At 43.2% G+C, this 19540-nt stretch overlaps 1 protein-coding gene across 1 annotated transcript in view; it reads right to left on the bottom strand.

The window, feature by feature from the left end:
- The window catches only part of JAKMIP2 (janus kinase and microtubule interacting protein 2), a 185799-nt gene that overhangs the window by 104978 nt on the left and 61281 nt on the right, over positions 1–19540 (bottom strand). Inside the window, exons 9-10 of the mRNA XM_078650655.1 lie at positions 19263–19391; positions 2010–2093 (exon numbers count right to left, since the gene is read on the bottom strand). Of these exons, the coding sequence (XP_078506781.1) occupies positions 2010–2093; positions 19263–19391 (213 nt within the window). The remainder of the gene's footprint in view (positions 1–2009; positions 2094–19262; positions 19392–19540) is intronic.

Raw genomic sequence — 19540 nt, 5'->3', positions numbered from 1 at the left:
CGGGGCCTTTGCTGCCACTGCAACTCCGCCTCCTCTCCTCCCCTCTCTGTCTTGTCTGATAACATGGTATTCCTGAGGAAATGCAATGGCAAAACATCAGGCGATGCTTGACTGTGAAGCCATGTTTCTGTAAGGAAACATATATCCGGTAGTTCATTGTCAAGTAGACTCCATAGCTCCACGGCATGCTTGGGGATGGATCTAGTATTTATGTAAAGGGCAGAGAGAGAATTAGAGCCTAGGTTGGTGGTGGATCTGATTATTTTTCCTGAGTTTGTAACAGATATGGAGGTCGCAAGGGTGGGCACAGACGCTGAAGAAGCGGCAGTATTATCGAGGTTATTCGTAAGAGTGCAAGGCAAGGTTTGAGGACAATAAATGGTGGTCGCACTCTTTGGATTGAGAGATATGAGTTCTTGCCTCGAATAGCGAATCATACCTACAACTATAGTAATCCCTCACCGTTATCGGCCGTGGTTGGGCCAGGGGTACGGGCGGCGACCTGGCGCGGACGGGCGCAGACGGGCTTGCCTTTGGCGCGCCACTGCGCGCGTCCGCGCTGGGGTGGAAATAAGTAGGCAGGAGGGGCGGGGCCGCTATGCTGACGTTTTTCTGGTGCTCTGCTGCTTCCTGTCCCTCCGCTCAACCGGCACAAGCCGTGGCGGACCGGGGACATAGCAGAGGGAGCCCAGAGAGAGGTAAGACAGTGAGCGGTTGTAGTCACCGCTGTGCAATGATATTAGCAATGAGTGATTAGTTAAAAATAGCCACAGTTAAAACATCAAGGAAAACAAAGTACAAATCTCCGAGGGGAGAACAATCACAGTACAAACGCCAGGAGTTTCTCCCTTAATTCACAAGCCCCCACAGCGCTAGCGAGCAGTAGATCATTCACAGCCAGAATGCCGTTTGTGCTGTGAATAAAAGAAGCTTCTACAGCGTTCTCTCATGCTGTAGCATTTTTATGTTGGGCAAGCATACACCACCTCTAGGCACGCTGCACCTGTTACAGGAGTCATGCTTGCATGCCTGCTCTGTGCTGAAGCTGTGTGTGCACGGGCATCATGCACCGATGCTGTTTGGGCTGCACCTGGTTCTGTTTAGGAGTGAGGGTATACTGCACTCCTTCCCTTGCTATACCTGTTTTGCGTATGAAGCTTGTGCAGTACTTTATTGTGCATGGGTGAAGGTTGTGCTGCTTCCACAAGTGTTCCACCTTCCCTGAAAGAGAAGCTTGCTGTTTTCCTACATTTGCTACTGTGTCACTTTTTAAGTGTGAAAATTACTGTGTTGACCCCATCATCTCTATAACTAGTAGAGGGGCAAAGGTTGATGAGGAACATCTTGCTGAAAGAGACAATGTAAACAAAAGAGAAAAAGAAAGCAGGTTAAGGGTGAGGAAGCGAAAGTTCGATTAGGCTAGGAATATTAAAGAGCAGGAAAGAATGAAAGAGAGAGGCAGAGAAAGGGGAAAGCGAGATAAAAAGAAAGGGTAATATAAAGAAAAGTTCACAACTATGATGACGAGAGTGAAAGGGAGGGGAAGAAAGACAAATAAAAAAAGGTGATGTTATGAAAATGGATAAGTGATATCAAATACAAAGCAAACGAGAGAGAGGAAAAGAGGTAATCAAGGATTGAAAAAAGAGCATGAAAGCGAGAAAGAATGACAAAGAAGTAACAATGCGTTAAATAGCAAAGATAAGTATAACCTTCTCTTCAATACCCCCAGCAGTTACAGGGGTTCCCTTTATTGTGGAAATGTTAAAGGCAATGATGGCGGCCAACCACAGCTACTAGTTAGCAATTAATCTTTGCTAACATTGGAATTTGGGGCTTGGGAGAGGGATTTGACAAGCGTGCGGTGTGGGTATCTGTTTTGTTTTGGCAACTACTGTTGCTGTTCTGTTTTCAACCTCTTGCAAGCAGTGGATATGGCCTTCCATTACTGCTGATTTCAGTCCCATAGAGCGACACTGGCACGTCAGATTTCATGAACCATAACCAACCTGCCCCTTCTGGGCGAGAGCCTTTTCCAAGTCTTCGATCTTAGCTTTATACCGCTGAACCTCAGTCAGGAGCTGTTCCTGGGCCTGTGAGGAGCAAGAAGAAAGTACAAGAAGAAAGTACAAATGTAAACCTTATGACTAAGCTTTTCTAGGAAATCAAGACATTGCTTAAGCAAGCACTGGCAAAGCCAATAGGTCTTGTATGTGACCTGTTGGCTTTGCCAATGTTTTTTAGCATGGTGCATAACATCCTTGTCGGATGGCTAAAGTTAAAATAAAGGTAAATATAACACACAAAGGTGTTTTTTTGTTTTTTCTCAAAGATAGCATTGGGAGTGAGGGAAGCAACAGGGGTGGAAGCAACATGGAGAAGAAAGGAGGAACTTGGAAGTAACAATGAGGAGGGTGGAAGTATGTCAAAGCAACATGGGGCGGTGATGCAAAAGCAACGCAAGGATTGGGGACGGAACACAGAAGGTGCGGGTGGGGATTAAGAACAGACAGGGTCTGGTGAGACAATGGGGAGACGCACACAGGTGAGCAGAACAGGGAGAATATGGTAAAAAGCCCTCCGTAACACACAGCAACACAGAGTGCAGGGAGAAAGAAGTACATAAGGGAGAACGCTCAAAAACACAAGCACTCTCACGGAGTGCTTAACACAAAAGAAAAACGTAGTGCTCGAAATGCAAGCACTGAAAGCAGAGATGCCAACCAATCAAAGAGATGGTTAAGAGGCAATGCTTCATTGGAGGGACAAACAAAAGATTGACAAGTTGGAACACGAAGAGGAAGCAGGCAAATGAGAGTGACAGGAAAGCCAATCAATGACGAGCTATGTGTGGGCTCCAAGACCCTCTACGTATTTGGTAAGCAACAATTTGCGCCTCACAACAGACAATGCATGCTCTGTCTAGTAAGCTAAGCCTAAAAAGGGCTATAATATTCTTGGAAAACCAGAGAAAGCCAAGCTTTCGCAAAAAGGCAAGAGCGACTTTCCAAACTACAGTTCCAAGTCAGACTTTACATTAGATCAGGCAACTATTTCCTCCAAAGATGCAAAAGGTAAAGCACATGCTGGGACTTGCCATAGGTAACATGATAATGGATTTAACATAGGAGCTATCTGCACGCCATGCAAGCTTTTGAGGGCTTAAATAAGTGACCAAGTTACAGCTGTATCATCAAAATGTGTATAAGGATCTGGCTACATACATAATGGCCACTGGCTTTGAAAGTTGTAAGCACGGCTAAAGATGTGGTTTCCTCAAAGTCATTGCTAAACAGAAGTACCGTGAGGCCAGAAAACTGCTGAGCACACATCGTACCAATATATACATATACGGATATTCATATATATGTTTCTAAACTATTGTAACATCATAAAATGCTAATCCGGGAGAAATCTCCAACACGTTAATTTGGTGTGACATTAAAGTGTATGAGAAATTCTAGAGAAAATTAGCACTTCTGCATAAAATTAAAAAAGCATTCAAACCCACCCCCAAAAAAAACAGTTTTTCTCTTCACACTGCCATAGTAGTAATATAGGATTCCCCGTCTCGGAGGCATTACATTCTGCCACTAGAACTGACATCCTCAGTAAAAAGAGTAAGGTACAAGCGCAATATTAACACTAAGACCAGGTTGTTGAGAGATTCTCACTATGTGATGTTTTCTACCAAATTCTAAAGGGGAAGGGCGACAGTTTGCGTTGAGAACCATTCATTTGCTGGGCTATTGTGGAAGATGAGTACTCAGCTTATGTCAGCACGCACACAACACAGAAAACGAAAACCCATATAAGAATGACAGGGGTGGAGCCAAGGGAGCCATGGGAGTGGCTGTGAGGTGCCCCATGAATACTTCCAGTTGTTGATGGTGTAGTTTTGCAGTGGAGCAGTAGCTAAGGCTGGCAGTTTCCACTGCAGGGTACAAGTGGGGGGGGGGGGGGTTTCCTCCGTGGATAGTGGTAGGCGGCAAGATACAAGTGACAGCTTGGTGGAGTCAGAACAGGAATTAGAAGGGAGAAAAGCTGCATGTGGCATGCACTTTTGCTCAGTGGTCAGGCTGACAGTGTTAGGGGCTTTGAGAGTTGATATCACCCAAATCAAAAAATAGAGAAAGGTGAAGAACGGGCGTGAAGGTGCTGTCTGTGTGTGCATGTGTGCAAAGCCATCTGGAGGGACCAACAACATGAATCCAGCTCCCACTGACAAATGAAAACAAAAGAAATGAGAGTGACAAGGAAGTCAACCAATGGTAAGTAATGGGTGGGCTGCAAGCCCTTTTTTGATATTTTTTAAAGGAACAATAGACTTGCTAGCGACAGTCTCAGGTGGGACTTAAAACAGGCCACATTCTTTAAAAAAAAAGTTTGTCATTAAAGTTTCTATATCTCCATTGGCATAGTTCCAGGAATAAAATTAGAGGTGCTCGTTCAAGTCTTATTATTACTGTCACGTTCTAAATCTTTTAAAACAACAAGGCCATTGAACCACAGCACTTGCAAAGGGGAATGGGAGAAATCTCAGAGTTCTTTCTATAAAATAATGAAAGCTAAAACATGTGATTATAATATGCCATGGTTAACACAAGGTATGGTGCAAATTTGCACCACCAAACCATAGAGAACACATTCTCCATATGGGCGTGGCAATGAAGTGCACCTCTTTACTAGGGAAGCACGCATGAACAACTAGAAGACATTGCACTGCATGGATGTCTATGCTAAAACCTGGGTCAGCTGCCAAGAGAAAATGTGCATGTTCACTTTTGATCAGGCCCTGATATGCATCAACACATTTTCCCATAGACACAGAATGGGCAAAACCCTTTGATGCATCTGGCCCTTAGAGACTTATTTTAGTGGGTGCAACAAAAATCCTCAATCTAAAATCAAGCACCTCTAAATAGCACACATAGCAGTATACAGTGCCATGCTGCAGTCCTAAACTGCAAAAAGACTTGTTTATTGTGAATGTTTATGATTGAAATGGGGCCATCACTATCTCCCAGCACCTGGAGATGGTTTGCTACACAAGGAGTACATTAATCAGTTAACTCACTTACTAATGCCCTTCAGACTTCCACTCAAAGTGCAGCCAGTTCCAGTGTATTCCAAACATAATAGTTTTCTTCCCACCCATCCCTAGCACAGCCTGGAGCCAACAACTCAAATATCTTCAAAGTGGTGGAGGATGTAACTTCTAAAAGAGGCCAAACTCAAGAAATTCCAATGTATTTAGTCCCTTTCAGACGTCATTTCCTCAATTTGTGGGTTGTGCTGATGCTGTACCCATGTTTAGAATTGCCAATGGCCCGAAAGCGCTATTTGACTCCTATGTAAATCCTATGGAGGAACTGAATAACAAAATTAAGCTTTCTAAGTCATGTGATCTAATGCTAAGTCGTTAATCTGCTAGGTCTAGAGTGTTTTGTGTTAAAGGTCATGTAATTTTAAAGGTACAAAGTGTCTCTGATTTTACAGTTACATTTAATAATACAATGAACTGGTCCTCCCTTATTACTAACTAGGTAAATGAAACCACTGTGGGATGTTTTTAATTTTCAACAAAGATCGGACCCAAGCCTCTGAAATTGATTAATATTTGTTAGACTAATGCATCTCTGTGGCCACATTTAGTGCCAGTGTATGAGGTTTTGTGAATGTTAAGATGCCCCTTTTGAGGAAATTAATTCTGTCACATGCTTTTAGAATTACCCCAGTGCACACCCCACACCAGCACTATGGTTGCTATATGTTCTATTGTAATTAGGTTGAAACACCTAGAAGAGATATTTTAGATCACTGTGGCTGATTTGAATTTTAGCAGTTGTTGTGCTGCCTTCATGCATCTTTTAATGTTACCTTCTGGTATGGTGATCTATTCTGTGTGTTAAATACCTGAAAAATGCCGTCTTGCTAAGATCAAAATGTCGATTATCTTTATGCATGTGTTATCTTGTTACTCTTTTAATGTGGATTGACTGACATATTTTATCATGTACTTTGTGTTTTATGGCATTTATTACTGAATAAATCAAACTTTGATGGTTTACAACTTTCTGTCTTGAAGTTTTCGACGTATTATCAGACCGTTCAACCTGCTTGATTGGGAGCCTTAAAAATTAATTGACAGCAATGTCTTCCACTTTGCTTTCAACCCTGAAAAATACACTTATACTATTTGTGAAGTGTACCTGTGCACTTCGAGCTTATAGACCTATAAACTATGGCACTAAAAGTCTGGGAAATACAAAAAAGGTCACAGTCAAAGAAGGCACAGAAAGGTACAGGCTTCACTGAGACATTGCACAAACAGTGTATGGGCATTTATTCAAGCTGTATTTGCATGTGTTACCACATTAAAGCCAGACCTATTGGCTTTGCCCATGCTTGCTGTCAATGTGTTTGCAGTATCTAGACTTTATTGGGATTGTTAAGGTCAGGTTTTTGAATGCAATGAAGAGAGGGGCTAGTCAATCCAATGTGAAAGGGTTAGAGATTTGCATGTGGTGATTCCTTATGTAAATCTGGTATAGGAAGTATTTAAAGAAGGATGCATGGGTGTATTTTTCTCTTTCCTAGTAGAGGATAAATTTGAATAGAAAAATCTGATCAGAGAAATAGCTGCATGGATTAGTAATACAATCAATGAAACAATATTGTTTTTTTCTGAAGTGTACAATATTCGGCATTAATTGTTTAGAACAAGGAAGAGTTTATCAAGTTGACGTATTTTCATTTAGGGACTTCTTGTGAATAAATGTAATTTCCCCACCATCTCTACTTCTCTACCACGGTTGAGGATTTTATATCCTATTGATTTGATACTAGAAGGGAGGATGAACAGAAGCTGGTTTCAACGACTGAAACAGCACCAAGGTCAGAGTCTTGGTGGAGGTGCAGTCGAGATGCAGACAATCCCTCCAGGAGGGCGGCTTTGATGTGATTAGAAAGAAATGGGTCACTGGGTTGAGAAGATGTGATTCTCCTGACATTGCTTTAGCAGATTAATTTGTTATTGTGCTTATGATATCTCAATTCCAGAGATTGTGGTAATAGGATGTGTTCTGAAATCTGTGGTTAATAAGATTTAGGTTACTGTGTAGGGAGGAATGCTCTAAAGCAGCAGCATGCTCTGCCTGTCTCAGTCTTTATGCAGTAAGAAAACGTACGGGTCTATGAGGGTTTTACAGAAAATTAATTGAGCATAATATAACATGCTTTTGGGGTTTTTAACCCAAAGTTTTCCCCTCACCTCTCTTGGGCCATGGTATTCTAAGAACATATTGTATTTATTTAAGCCTACGAAAAGCCTAAACTTTCTATATGTGTTCTGAACAACAGATAGGCAGATTCCCAGGCTCAGTGGCATTTACTCAAAGTTCTCAAAAAGGCAAAAAATGATTTAAAAAAAATTCTTGTTTGTATTACTATACAGGGACGTAATTTTGTCGATAAGATAGGGGATTGGGGGCGATGAGCAACAGAATCCCCAACAATCACGCTGGGATATCTTGATAAAACACATTATATGAGAAGCACAACATTAAGGGGCTTACAAAGCAGTGGAAAGAGGGAGGAGGGAGGATTGTTAGGGTCACTTAAAACACAACATTTCTAAATCAAAATTTTTCAAGGCATTCAAAACAGAGACGTGAGAGAGAGAGAGTGTGTGTGTGTGTGGGTGTTCGCGTGTGCGTTTGTCTTTGAAAATGTGACATGGAAAAATCACAGGTGAAATCTAACTGTCACTTCACCATACACGACTGAAAGCATTTGCACCCAACTATTTACAACTGAATAGATTTTTTTAGGAGGGGGAGGGTGTAACGCCCCAAAGAACCTTCTGAAGCTACTCCCCTGTTAATATAGTCCAAATGTAAAAGAAGGCCTACATTTTCGCACCGGAAGTAACTATTTTCTAACTTTTGTAATGCACTATGACATTCTGTCAATGACTAAGCTGGCATCGGAATGTTATTTCATTAACAAACAAGCCTTGGGAAAGCCAATCAGCTCAGAAAATGGAGAGCTATTGGCTTTGTCAATGGACTTTGTCAACATCTATATGATTGACTAGCTTTGTCATTCCAACAGATGTTTGGAAGGGAAGGTGTCGCAGAGATAATAGCAGTGGATGATCAACTCAAGGTACAGCAGGAATGTGCTTAACAGGAAACATCTGGCTGTAAATTGATCTCCGTGAATCCAGGTTTGTTCCAAGAATTGCTTTACTGTCTGCAAAAAGTCCAAAGCAATAGCGGCGAATTTGAGGAAGGGGGGCAAAAGCAGACAGGAACCATTACATCACCTGTCGTGACTATGTCCTCTGAGTGCCTTTTAGAGTTGGCACTGTCCAACTCTAAAATGCTCAAAATGCTTTTGAAAAAAGCCTAGGATATATATATTACAATGAGATATGTCAACATTCTTTACCCTTGCGGGTTCCTATACAGTGCCAATTGCCCAGTAATGTGGTGTCTTGGCGCCGGGAGCTATCCAGAGCGGGAACTGTCACGCAGCTGATGGAGTACATTTCAAGAAGGCCTGGGACCCGTCCCTTTCAGGGATATTTGGGAGCTAAAAAGGCATGTTAGATTACAGTGTGCCATTTCTTGAGTCTGCAATATGTTCAGACAGACCTGTGATCCTAGCAGAAAAAGATCACCAAGCACTCCTAAAAAAAGATGCAAACAATTTTAATCATTGCACATACATTTAAAGCAGGGGCAAGGAATGACTGCAGCTTTGAATTTGAAGCATTGTTGTGAAAAAATTTGATCTCTCCATGAGGGGCTATACTGCTTATTAGAGAGGGCAAAGGAGCGAAAAGTAATTTTTTTATCAGGCAACTCCCCAGAGATCTTGAGGCTCGCTGCTCTTCTCTCGATTCCATTGTTTTTATGCTCAAAGCATCCTGATTTTCCAAACACCTGGGGTCAAAACAACGACAAAGAACAAGTCCCTATTCTCCCCCGAGCTACAGCTTAAACATGTTTCTTTTTAAAAAAGAAATATAAGCTAGAGGAATACCTCTAGTATACCAGGGGCACTGCGGAATTAGAGTATAGACAAATCTTTCTGTTGAAACTGTTAATACATAAGATTCAACAACTCATTAGAACATGACATAAAAATCTTCATTCTGAAGTGCCAAGCACTGTATGCAAAAAATGTTTAAAGACACAGAATACAGAGTAGAAAAACAGTTTGTATTAACTTTACATACAAACGTTTATACAACATTGCAAATCATAAAGAAATGTAGTTGAATCCGTGTCCTAGTTTACTGCATAAATAAAACTAATATACAACGAACTCAGTTATGCCCAATGTATTTCGGGAGGGTTTCCCTTCTTCAGGGGCATGCTAGACTGAGTCGAAAAAATGGCACAAGGAGTCCAAAAACTGGAAAACTGTTGGGCAAGTATCTAGAGTCTTCTGCACGTGACTTTTACCACTGCTCCAGAGACCTCTGGTACTAGTGCTGTATGCAAACGATGAAAATGGCCTCTGCTGGAAATAAGCATGCGAGAGGTCCTCCGAATTAAGAAGCATGTACTGATACGCATGAAAGAGGACAACAATAATGTGGCAGGCACGAGTCCATCTGATGAAAATGTCTTGCCTCAATCCAAAACGCGACAGTGATGCCGAGACGCGAAGCCCCTAGAAATCAGGAATTGGCAAACATTCAAAAAACCTAAATGCAAATGAGACGAACGACGGATAATGCAATGTCCAGAAGCTTAAAATGCTTCTTAAAGGACTTGGAAGGAGGGCAGGAGAACACTGTTTTTCTACGCATCCCTCATGTGACAGGGATATCTGAAAGCAGCTTACTTAACACTTTATAAAAACAAGATTTACATGGCCATTGGAGCTCCAATCAACTGAAAACATGAGCGCTTGTGTTAAGAGCTAAAAACAAATAAAAAATGTAGTTCCTAAAACATATGGTATTGATATAGTAAATGGTCCCTGCTCTCAGAGAGGGCTAAACACAGCAAGATACATGACACACGCATGCCATGGACAAATGGGAAGAAAGATTAGGAGAGTGATGATGGAGCCTGCAAATAGGACATATATGGGAGGGCCGAAGCCCACAAAGTATATACAACATGTCAGTTTGAGACAGCGCATCCACTGTCTAGAGCTGAGAGCTATAAAAAGGGAGAGAAAGAAAAAAGGTTATGGTGCCACCATTATTCAGCTCTGCTCATGTAATGAAATGCGGCTATATCAATAGCCATACAAGTGAAATGTTGTACCAGGGTCTCTGTATGATTCAAAGACATTTTCAGAAAATGCAAAAATCCTCCTAGTTCTGCGCTCCTGCTAGTTGGGAATATTTTTGTGGCATCAGGACATGCAGCTGCAGGACATAGTTTCTTTTGAAAGACTGGTCTGTAACACTACCATATGGCCATGGGAAGCAGTCAAATACGAGCACAACAGTTTATTTACAAACACTTGTCTGTGCTTACCCGTAGCTACTTGAAAAGGCAAGTGCAAATTTAAAAATACACTATTATAATTTCAAAACCCTTTCAGCCATTTCAACTGATTACACATGAAATTAAACTAACTGTACATTTCACGCAGGCGGCGGACTCTAAATTCTGAATGCAGTGATAATATATGTGTAAAAAATGGGATTTCAGTCTTGCCTCAAACTTGATATTAGATTCCAATTAAAAATACGATATTATATACAATTTTCTTGTACTTTGAAATACACTTGCTAGGCCAAGATCAAACTACGCTCAATATCGATTACTCAAAGGAGGCGGTCATTTTTCATTCTCGTTGCTCATGACATAGATCTACCGAAGCAAAAAGGGTGCAGTGAAATGTGCACACCCTTCTCATATGTTAGTTATGGGTTAGAAATCTTTGTTTTACATTCATCTGCTGGCTATAATGATTAATCTTTTAAAACAATGTTATGTTTTCCTCGCCATATTTTTTTATTGTTCGCAAGTCTTATGGTGAAATACAAACAACTGCATATCTTACTCTAGATGTATTGACACTTATTGCAGCAATACCGAAATTAACTTTATTTCTTCTGTGTTAGTTTAGTACAGAGGCTTATGTTCCCCTTCAGTTGGGTTTTACTTTTTCGCCGAGTTCTCTTTTATGTGTATACAAATTTCCTCCTTGGGTTTAGCTACAATGAGAAATCCGGCTCTATCTATGCCCTGTGTTAGCCTGTCCTGTTATTGCCCCTGAAGTTCCAATATGGTAACATCATGTACATCTATTTTTAAATTGGCCCCTGTGTTTTGCAGAAACAGTCTTGAGAGCTGTAAGATCACAAGCAGAGACATAGGATTGCTGTCTTGTGAGTGATGCAACAGGAATATGTGTTCGGCTTAACAGGTATCTCAAAGGTTCTGCATCAGTTAGATTTTTCCTGAATTAAATTCTGGAACCTGCCAATGAAAATTAACATTCTTGAGAGCTCATTTCACTTTAAGAGCTTTTTTGTCAAAAGAAACCTCTGTCAGGTGCTTTGCTCAAGATCTTTAAACTATTGTGCAGGAGGTCAAAAAGCCTTCCTACTGGAAAGGTAGGGAGATCTTCTTTTACGCCAAGGGATGGAGGGGATAGGTTCTCCCTGGATCACACAGCAAGCATAAGAGTATCCCTGTGACCAATAAGGAAAAGGGGGAGAGGGGGCACCACGACTGAAAACTACTTCAATGAGAAGTGGGAAAAAGGAAAAATAATCCTTTTTTATATATTCAACCCTCACCCACTCTAGTAGTGGCATGCTTCATTGTCAGGTTCACCCTGACTCCTAAAGGCAGGGTATCTCCGTGATGGCATTTGGGCGTCGCCTCCCTCATTATTTTGCTGCAGACAGCTGTGAGCAGTGCTGATATATAAAAGTGAAAATGGGTGTAATATATTAAAACATAACTTTAAAAAGTGTAGTGTTTACTTACACTTCACTCAGCACGCCTGCAGCAGTCTCAGCTGCAGGCCAGTTCCTTTCCACGTCACCTGTGTGTGATGATCCACGGCTTCCCGGATTAAGGGGGTGGGGTTACTAGCAGTCAGTAAGTGCAGTCAACAACTACGCATGTCGGGTTGGTCGGTACCTTTCACTGATCAGCCCGACAAGCACAGTTTTCAGCACTCTCGCCTCTAGAATGATGAAGCTGGGGGGTCAAAGCCGCAGCACCCCTGTCTCCTGATGAGCGGCGAGTTGTCCTGCCCTGGCCAATCCAGCTGCTTTAGCGTCTGTTTGCAGAGAACGCAGAGTCTGTGATTGGGCAAGTCCAGGGAGCATATTCACCAATCACTGCACAGCTTTATTGTGAAGCCGTGCAGTGATTGGTCAATCTGCCCTCGCTCTCAGCCTCTCTCTCTCCCCCTCCCCTCTTTATGCGTAGGTACACGCCATTACACAGCAGGGAGCGTGGAGAGAGAGAGTCGAGAGGAGAGCTCCAGGCCTGACCTCGTGTCCTGGTGGCCCCATCCTTGAGCCGATGCGAGGCCTCATCAGGATTCAGACGGATCCGACCAACTAGTGAGTAGAGAAACTGTTTTCAATTCTTTATAGCGTAAACTTAGAGTGCTTTACATGAGCACCAGTTACCATGACATATTATATGTTCTGGTAACTGGTGCTCATGTAAAGCGCTCCAAGTTTGCGATATATAAAACTGAAAAAAACCTCTCTTTCAAGTTACATCAAAGTCAGTGATGATGGGTTGTACAGTACAACCGTCACTGCCTTTGACGTAACTTCAAAGAGGTTAGTTTTTCAGTTTTATAGAGTGTAAACTTGGAGCACTTTACAACCCGTCACTGCCTTTGATGTAACTTCAAGAGACTCGTTTTTCAGTTGTATACACTGTAAACTTGGAATTTACATGAGCACCAGTTACCAGGACATATCATATGTCCTGGTAACTGGTGCTCATGTAAAGCGCTCCATGTTTGCACTTTATAAAACTGAAAAACAAGTCTCTTTTAAGTTACATCAAAGGCAGTGACGGGTTGCACTACTGCAGAGTTAAGGTTTTGGGCATAGTCATGTTTTGAATCATACGATGTTGAGCCCACCTGAGGCTTGAACCTGCTTTCTCAGCTCGAAAGTCAGCAGCTCTAGCCCTAGCCACAACCTCACCCACAAGAATGACATCATTTTCAATAATATATACAATATGTTATGTTATGTTATGTTATAAAGTTTGTAGAGCGCTCAGCTGCCCCAGCAAAGAGGCGCCCCGGCGCTAATCCCAATGAAAACAAACAGAACTAAGGACAGAAGAGATGAGCGAGAGACAAGGCTAGTTCTCAGGGAAAAGATGAGATTTTATAGCTTTCCTGAATTGCAGTAAATCTTTCAATTCCCGAATATGGGCCGAAAGGGAGTTCCATAACTTCGCGGCCAGGAAACGAAAGGAGCGTCCGCCCGCTCTGCTGCGCTTAAACCGGGGGACTGAAACCAGGTTTTGCCCAGCTGAACGGAGAGTCCGCATGGGCGCATACATGTTCATCAGAGGTCCCAACATTTTGGGAGTAGATTGTTTTAAGATTTTGAAGGATATACACAAGGTCTTAAATTGTATCCGCTGAGCTACAGAAAGCCAGTGAAGTTTACGGATCGCGGCTGATATAGGGCTAAAACGTGGTAGGCCTAATAAGGCCCTTGCAGCAGCGTTTTGAATACGCTGCAGTTGGGCAATTTCCACCTTATTTGCACCTATCAATAATGAACAGGCATAGTCCAATCTGGACAGCACCGTCATCTGCACAATTAACTGTCTAGTAGCTGGATCAAAGAATTTCAGAATCGGTTTTAGACTGTGTAGTATGCCAAAACAAGTGGCAGCCACCTTTTTAGTTTGAGTGCAGAAGCTGAGAGCCGAGTCTAGCCATACTCCCAGATTCTTCACTTTGGTTTTAGGTGTAGGGGCTTTCCCCAAAGTAGATGGCCACCAATGGTCGCCCCACAGACCAGTATTACTTCCAACCAATAACACTTCCGTCTTGGCGGCATTTAGTTGAAGACAGTTAGCTGTCATCCACTTAGCTACAGCGGCCAGACCCGCCTTAAACTTAACCTGATCCATGGTGGACTCTTCAGTCAGGGCGACCACTAGCTGCGTGTCGTCAGCATATGAGACGATGTTAAGGTCCCACACTTTGGCGACCGCAGCCAGCGGCCGGACATAGAGATAGAACAGGGTGAGACTCAAGGCCGAGCCCTGAGGGACCCCCTGCTCAATAGAATGTGCCCTGGAAAGGAAGGGAGGAGTGGAAACCCGAAAAGATCTTTCAGTCAGAAAGGACTTTTCGGTTTTTTAAGTATGGGTGACACCCATGCCTGCTTCCATTTCGCTGGAACTGTAGCAGCAGAAAAGGAGGCATTCACAAGATAATATAGCGGAGTTAAACAGTGTGTTGGAGATTCTCTAAATTGTGCAGGTTTAAAAGGGTCTGCCGGGGAACCAGATTTAATAAGCCTGGTTAGCTTGTTTCAGGGATAACCGACATTTTGGAAACAGGACTGAGTCGGATGACAGGGATAGAGCTAATTTCTTTTCCCGGGGTGAAGGCTTTGTAAATACCCCGGATTTTATCCACAAAGAAAGAAGCCAACTCTTCGCATTGAGCAGATGAAGTAGGGATAGTGCTAACCGATGTATTTGAGAGGAGCTCTTTGAGGATCTTAAAGAAAACTTTAGAAGGATTAGAGATGATTTTAATTTCAGAGGCATAATACTCTGCCCGCGCTCTGCAGATGGCTTTATGATATATCTTAAGTTCCTTTACATAGCAGATCTTTTTCTCTAGGGAATAGTCACTCCTCCACTCGCACTCATGTCTTTTGCAGTTTTTCTTCAAACCTGCCAGGGTTTCATTATACCAGGAATTGGTGTCTTGCGTGCGTCCTTTGACCCACCGGGCAGGTATAAGAGTGTCAAGTGCCCGGGTTATCCAGGAACAAAAGGAATCATACCCTGTCTCTAAGTCCGTGATAGGGCCCAGTGGATCAGACTCCAACAGGGCATGAAACTCCTCCAACCGGAGCTTGCGCCAGGGTCTTATGCGCATGGCCCTTTGAGTTTTATATGCTGTAGCGGTAGGAATGCACATAGACAGCTCCACTAGGAAATGGTCCGACCATGCTATCGGCTATAGTAGCCGCGCTAGACAATTCTATATTAGTAAAAATAAAAATAGGGTCCAACACACGACCTCATATATGAGTGGAACTTTGTACTAATTGTAAAATCTGGAAGGCGGCTCGGTCCGCAGTAAAGGTCCGCACATTCAGATCATGCTCCAGTTCAAAATGCATATTAAGTTCTCCTAAAATGCTAAAATTAGTTGACCCTGCAGCATTTGCCTCAACCGTCTCCAACAAAGAGATGTTAAATCCAAGCATTGGTCCAGGGGGCCTGTATATTAATAGCCCTGCAAAAGTGAAGTGAGTGTTGATGGTAATACTAAAGTGTGCACATTCCCCCCCTTTCACAATAAAGTCCTAATCGTTGTTTATTTATCTTATGCAATTTACAACCATTGACAAAGCCAATAGTCCTGGCTTGCTGTAGGTGTAATGTTACTTCTAGTGTTATATAACTGGATGAATGAGTAGCAGAAAAATACCAGTGGGGCACACACTATTTTAATTACAGACTTTTAACTTACGTTTTTTAAGCCACGCCCTTAATTACAGCGGCCACGCCCCCAGGAGGGACCCCACAGATTTTAAATCCCACTTAAAGCCCGTTGTGTCACCGAAAGAAAATGAAAGTGGGCACTCTCAGGGAGGCAGAGAAGGAAACCATGAAGGTGCTTATGAGGTTGAATGTTCATGCGGGCGTCAGTCCAGCTTATTAATGCAATAACTGCACTTTCAAAATTGCTTCATTAACCTTCTGGCTTTCCCGAATTTGCTTAAAAATGCAGTTTGCCAACTCTTTTGTTCAAACTTTTCTAGGAGGGGGAAACCCCTCCAAACCCCACTTAGGCCGTTCAGCCTCGCTCTATGCGCTCACTCGCCACGGTGTGCTGCACCAAACATTTTACGCCACACAACTTTCAAATGGCACCAGCCGCCACTGCCTAAAGGTCAGGGTGGGCTCAATCGTGTTACAGGAAGCTGTTTGCATATTAGTAATCAGGGAAATTACATATAAATAAAAATTTCTCATCCATTCCAAAGGTATCCCTTTATTAGCTGGGTGGATGGGAAATTATTAAAATAAACTATTGAAGGGTCAATAGGGCTACAATGGTCCTATGATGCTTATTGTGCCAACATATGTATGCGCTACATTGATGGCCGTACAAGGTCCAGGGCAGATGTCAAGGCAAGTTTGTTTTTCTAATACTCCCTGTGAAGTTTGTGTTCTCAAAAGTTTCATAACATTGCATGCAGTTAGGCATGCAAAGGCAGTGAATACTTGGTACCACAAGCCATGTGTGAGCAGACCACAGAAGGTATACCGATGATAGGGACCCTTGGCGGATGTTTGCCACCACGGCCACCGTCCTCCCGCTCCCGTTTGAAAATAACCACTGCCAGGGTGCCTTTGAACCAGCAAGCGTTCTCTGCCAATGCATGCCTAAAATAAATTATTGTGCATGCAATAATATGAACCTTCTGAGAACAGAAACATCATCTGGGAATATTAGAAAAACAAATCTGCCCTGAATGCCCTGGACCTTGTACAGTCCTCAGTGTAGGGCAGAAACATGTTGGCACTATAGGGTCATATGACCATTGTATCCCTATTGCTCATTCTATAGTTTATTTTAATCATTTCCCATCCACCCTGCTAATAAAGGGATTCCTTGGGGGTGGATGAGGAATTTTTATTTAACTGTAACTTCTCCCAACTACTAATCTACAAAAAGCCCCCTTGAACATGGTTGAGCCCACTCTGAACATTAGGAGTCAAGGTGAAACCGATGATGAAAGATGCCACTACTTAAGCGGGTGAAGGTTGTATATAAAAAAGGATAATTTTTTCATTTTCTGACTTCTCATTGAAGTACTGTTCAGTCATAGTGCAAACCCACCTCCCTCCCTTTTTATCTCATTAGGCAGAGGGACACTCTTATGTCCCTGTTCTTCATTATGCAAATGTCAAATTACCTTTGCCTCAAAGTCAGGCAACCTACTAATGAGATGGCGTTGTGAAAAAGTGTTCATCTGTGAAGAAAATAAGCATCCTGCCCTAGGGTCAATAATAACAAATGAGGTTCCATTTCATGTTGCCACTAAACTCCCCTCCCTGTTCTGAGAAAGCCGAAAGTGAAAGCTGACAAAACTAGGGTTTCTCAAACCTTCAGGGCAAGACCACATTGAAACTGAGCAGGAAGATGTGATAGGGTCAACTGCTCATTTAATGGATTATGCCATAACAAATTTAGCAATTAGGACAGTAGAGATAGCGGAGGTGGGTTTTTAGCGGAAAATTGCTCCCCATGAAACAAAATTTGAGAAACCCTGGTCCAGACGAATGACGCATAGCATCTCACAGTGCAGCACGTGATTCCACTTGGATGAACTGGAAATTCACACGAGTGACAATGCTGAAAATGGCTGAGCATTCAATTGTTTTCAACAAAATGTGCTGCAATGGAACAGCTTGGCCTATGCTACTGCCAAACACAGACTGGCATGTATTCTAAAAGAACATTGTCCACCTGTATGTTTTTGCATTGGCGCATGGCCCGCTCACCTGCAAAACATGTTGGTTAGGGGACCGATCTTGTCGCAAGTAATAGGTAGAGTGGTATAAGCCACCAAAGCCCTGAGCCAAATATCTGCAGCGGCGTAGCTAGACCTAGTGCCGCCTGTGGGGGAGCCGGTGTTGGCTGCCTATGACAGACGCATGCAAGAGCGAGGGGTTCTGCCGATTCCTGCAACAGCCACAGGTGAGAGGGGGGGGCTGGGGCGTAACACAGGCCCCCGCAGGCCACGCGGTGTGGGGGGGGCCCTAGCTCCAAGGGGCCCCCTCGGCACTGAACTCTGGCTGGGAGAGCTCCTGATTGAGCCCAGAGGGGGCCCCCTAAGTACCGTGCAGGGAGGCCCCCTCACTTTTCGTTACGCCAGTGGGGGGGGGGGGGGACGCCGCCCCAAAAATCTGTGCCGCCCAGGCGGACTGCCCCCACTAAGCCCCGCATGCTACGCCACTGAATATCTGTCCTCGATCTGAAAGTAACAAAAGTGACAGTGCAAACCACGAGATAGGTTTCACTGTAAGGGGTGATATGATTGCTTCAGCCCAAGCCAGCGAGATAAGGTAATGCCAATACTAATGTCAATATTATTCATCTAGTTAGGAATGGCTCTAGGAACGTGCTGTGCAGTTGGGCAACCTTGCTTCTGCCTGCTATGTTACATTTTGAAACCTACACAAAGTTTGTGAATTTCATAAAGCGAAACATCGTGTAAAAGGAGAATTTTGTTGAAGAAAATTACCACAACAAGCTCATAGTGGGATAATTCAGTGAATAACAGGTTTACCAGGAAAATACATTTGTTGAAGCCTTTTTTTGGTAAACTGACAAGGACGTTATTCCAAATCCACAAAAATTGCTTCTTGACACAGTTGCAAAGTTGTGGAATACAGTCAGGTCTGCCTGAGGGAAAGACCTACACAGCCCCTGGTCACACTTGCCAAATCAAGGAGTGCTCTCCTGGAAATGTGAACTGAGGGTGGAGTGTAAATTGCGGTAGTTAATAGAACAGGAACTCTTGGATAGCTAATACCAAAGATTTGATGCAGTGGAGGGGGCGGTCCGCCCCGGGTGGCATGAGTTCTGGGGGCTGCAGCCTCCCCTCTCCTCACTCTTACCTGTGGCCGTGTGGGTTGGCAAAAGCAGGAATCAATTGCCAACACCCCACCCCCCGTTCTTACGGCTGCCGCGGGGCAGCAAAGGCTGGGACCGCCCCGGGTGGCAAAAGGCCTAGCTACACCACTGTTCTATTGTGAGTGAAAATAGGTAAATGTTGACAGTGCGAATAAGAAAATGCCTTTTCATAATAAATCGTCACATTTTAAATATTACTCCATAGCCCTTCTTCTGCAACAGTCAACTTTGACTCAAAGAATAAAACGTTCATGCAAAAACTACTAATGAACGTGTTGACTACAGAACACTGGTTTTTGTAACCATTGCCTCCCACATTTAATCCAACACACATACTACTGGTACACAAATCAAACAATAACAGTGTTGTATGTTTAGACCCAGACCTTTGCTTCTCTCTCTGCATCTAAGATGCCACCGCTTTGCTCCTGCAACAGTGCATAGGCCCTCTGAAGTGCCTGGTACTCCTTGGTGAACTGCCGAAACCGAAGCTCAGACTCCTCCGCTGCCAAACTCTTTATGGGGGAAAAGAGTAAACATAGAAAGGAGTGCGGTGAGACTTTTTGTTTCTTTGTTTGGCGATTTCTGTTGAGCACGCATCACACAAGTAAGACACAAGGACTAGACATTTAAAGTTGGTGTACAAGTAAAGCATAAGCAAGGT

Source organism: Lissotriton helveticus, chromosome 7 (genome assembly GCF_964261635.1).
Source record: "Lissotriton helveticus chromosome 7, aLisHel1.1, whole genome shotgun sequence".
Classification (NCBI taxonomy): domain Eukaryota; kingdom Metazoa; phylum Chordata; class Amphibia; order Caudata; family Salamandridae; genus Lissotriton; species Lissotriton helveticus.
The sequence above is the reverse complement of the archived record's forward strand: the minus strand, read 5'-3'. Positions and strand labels throughout refer to the sequence as shown.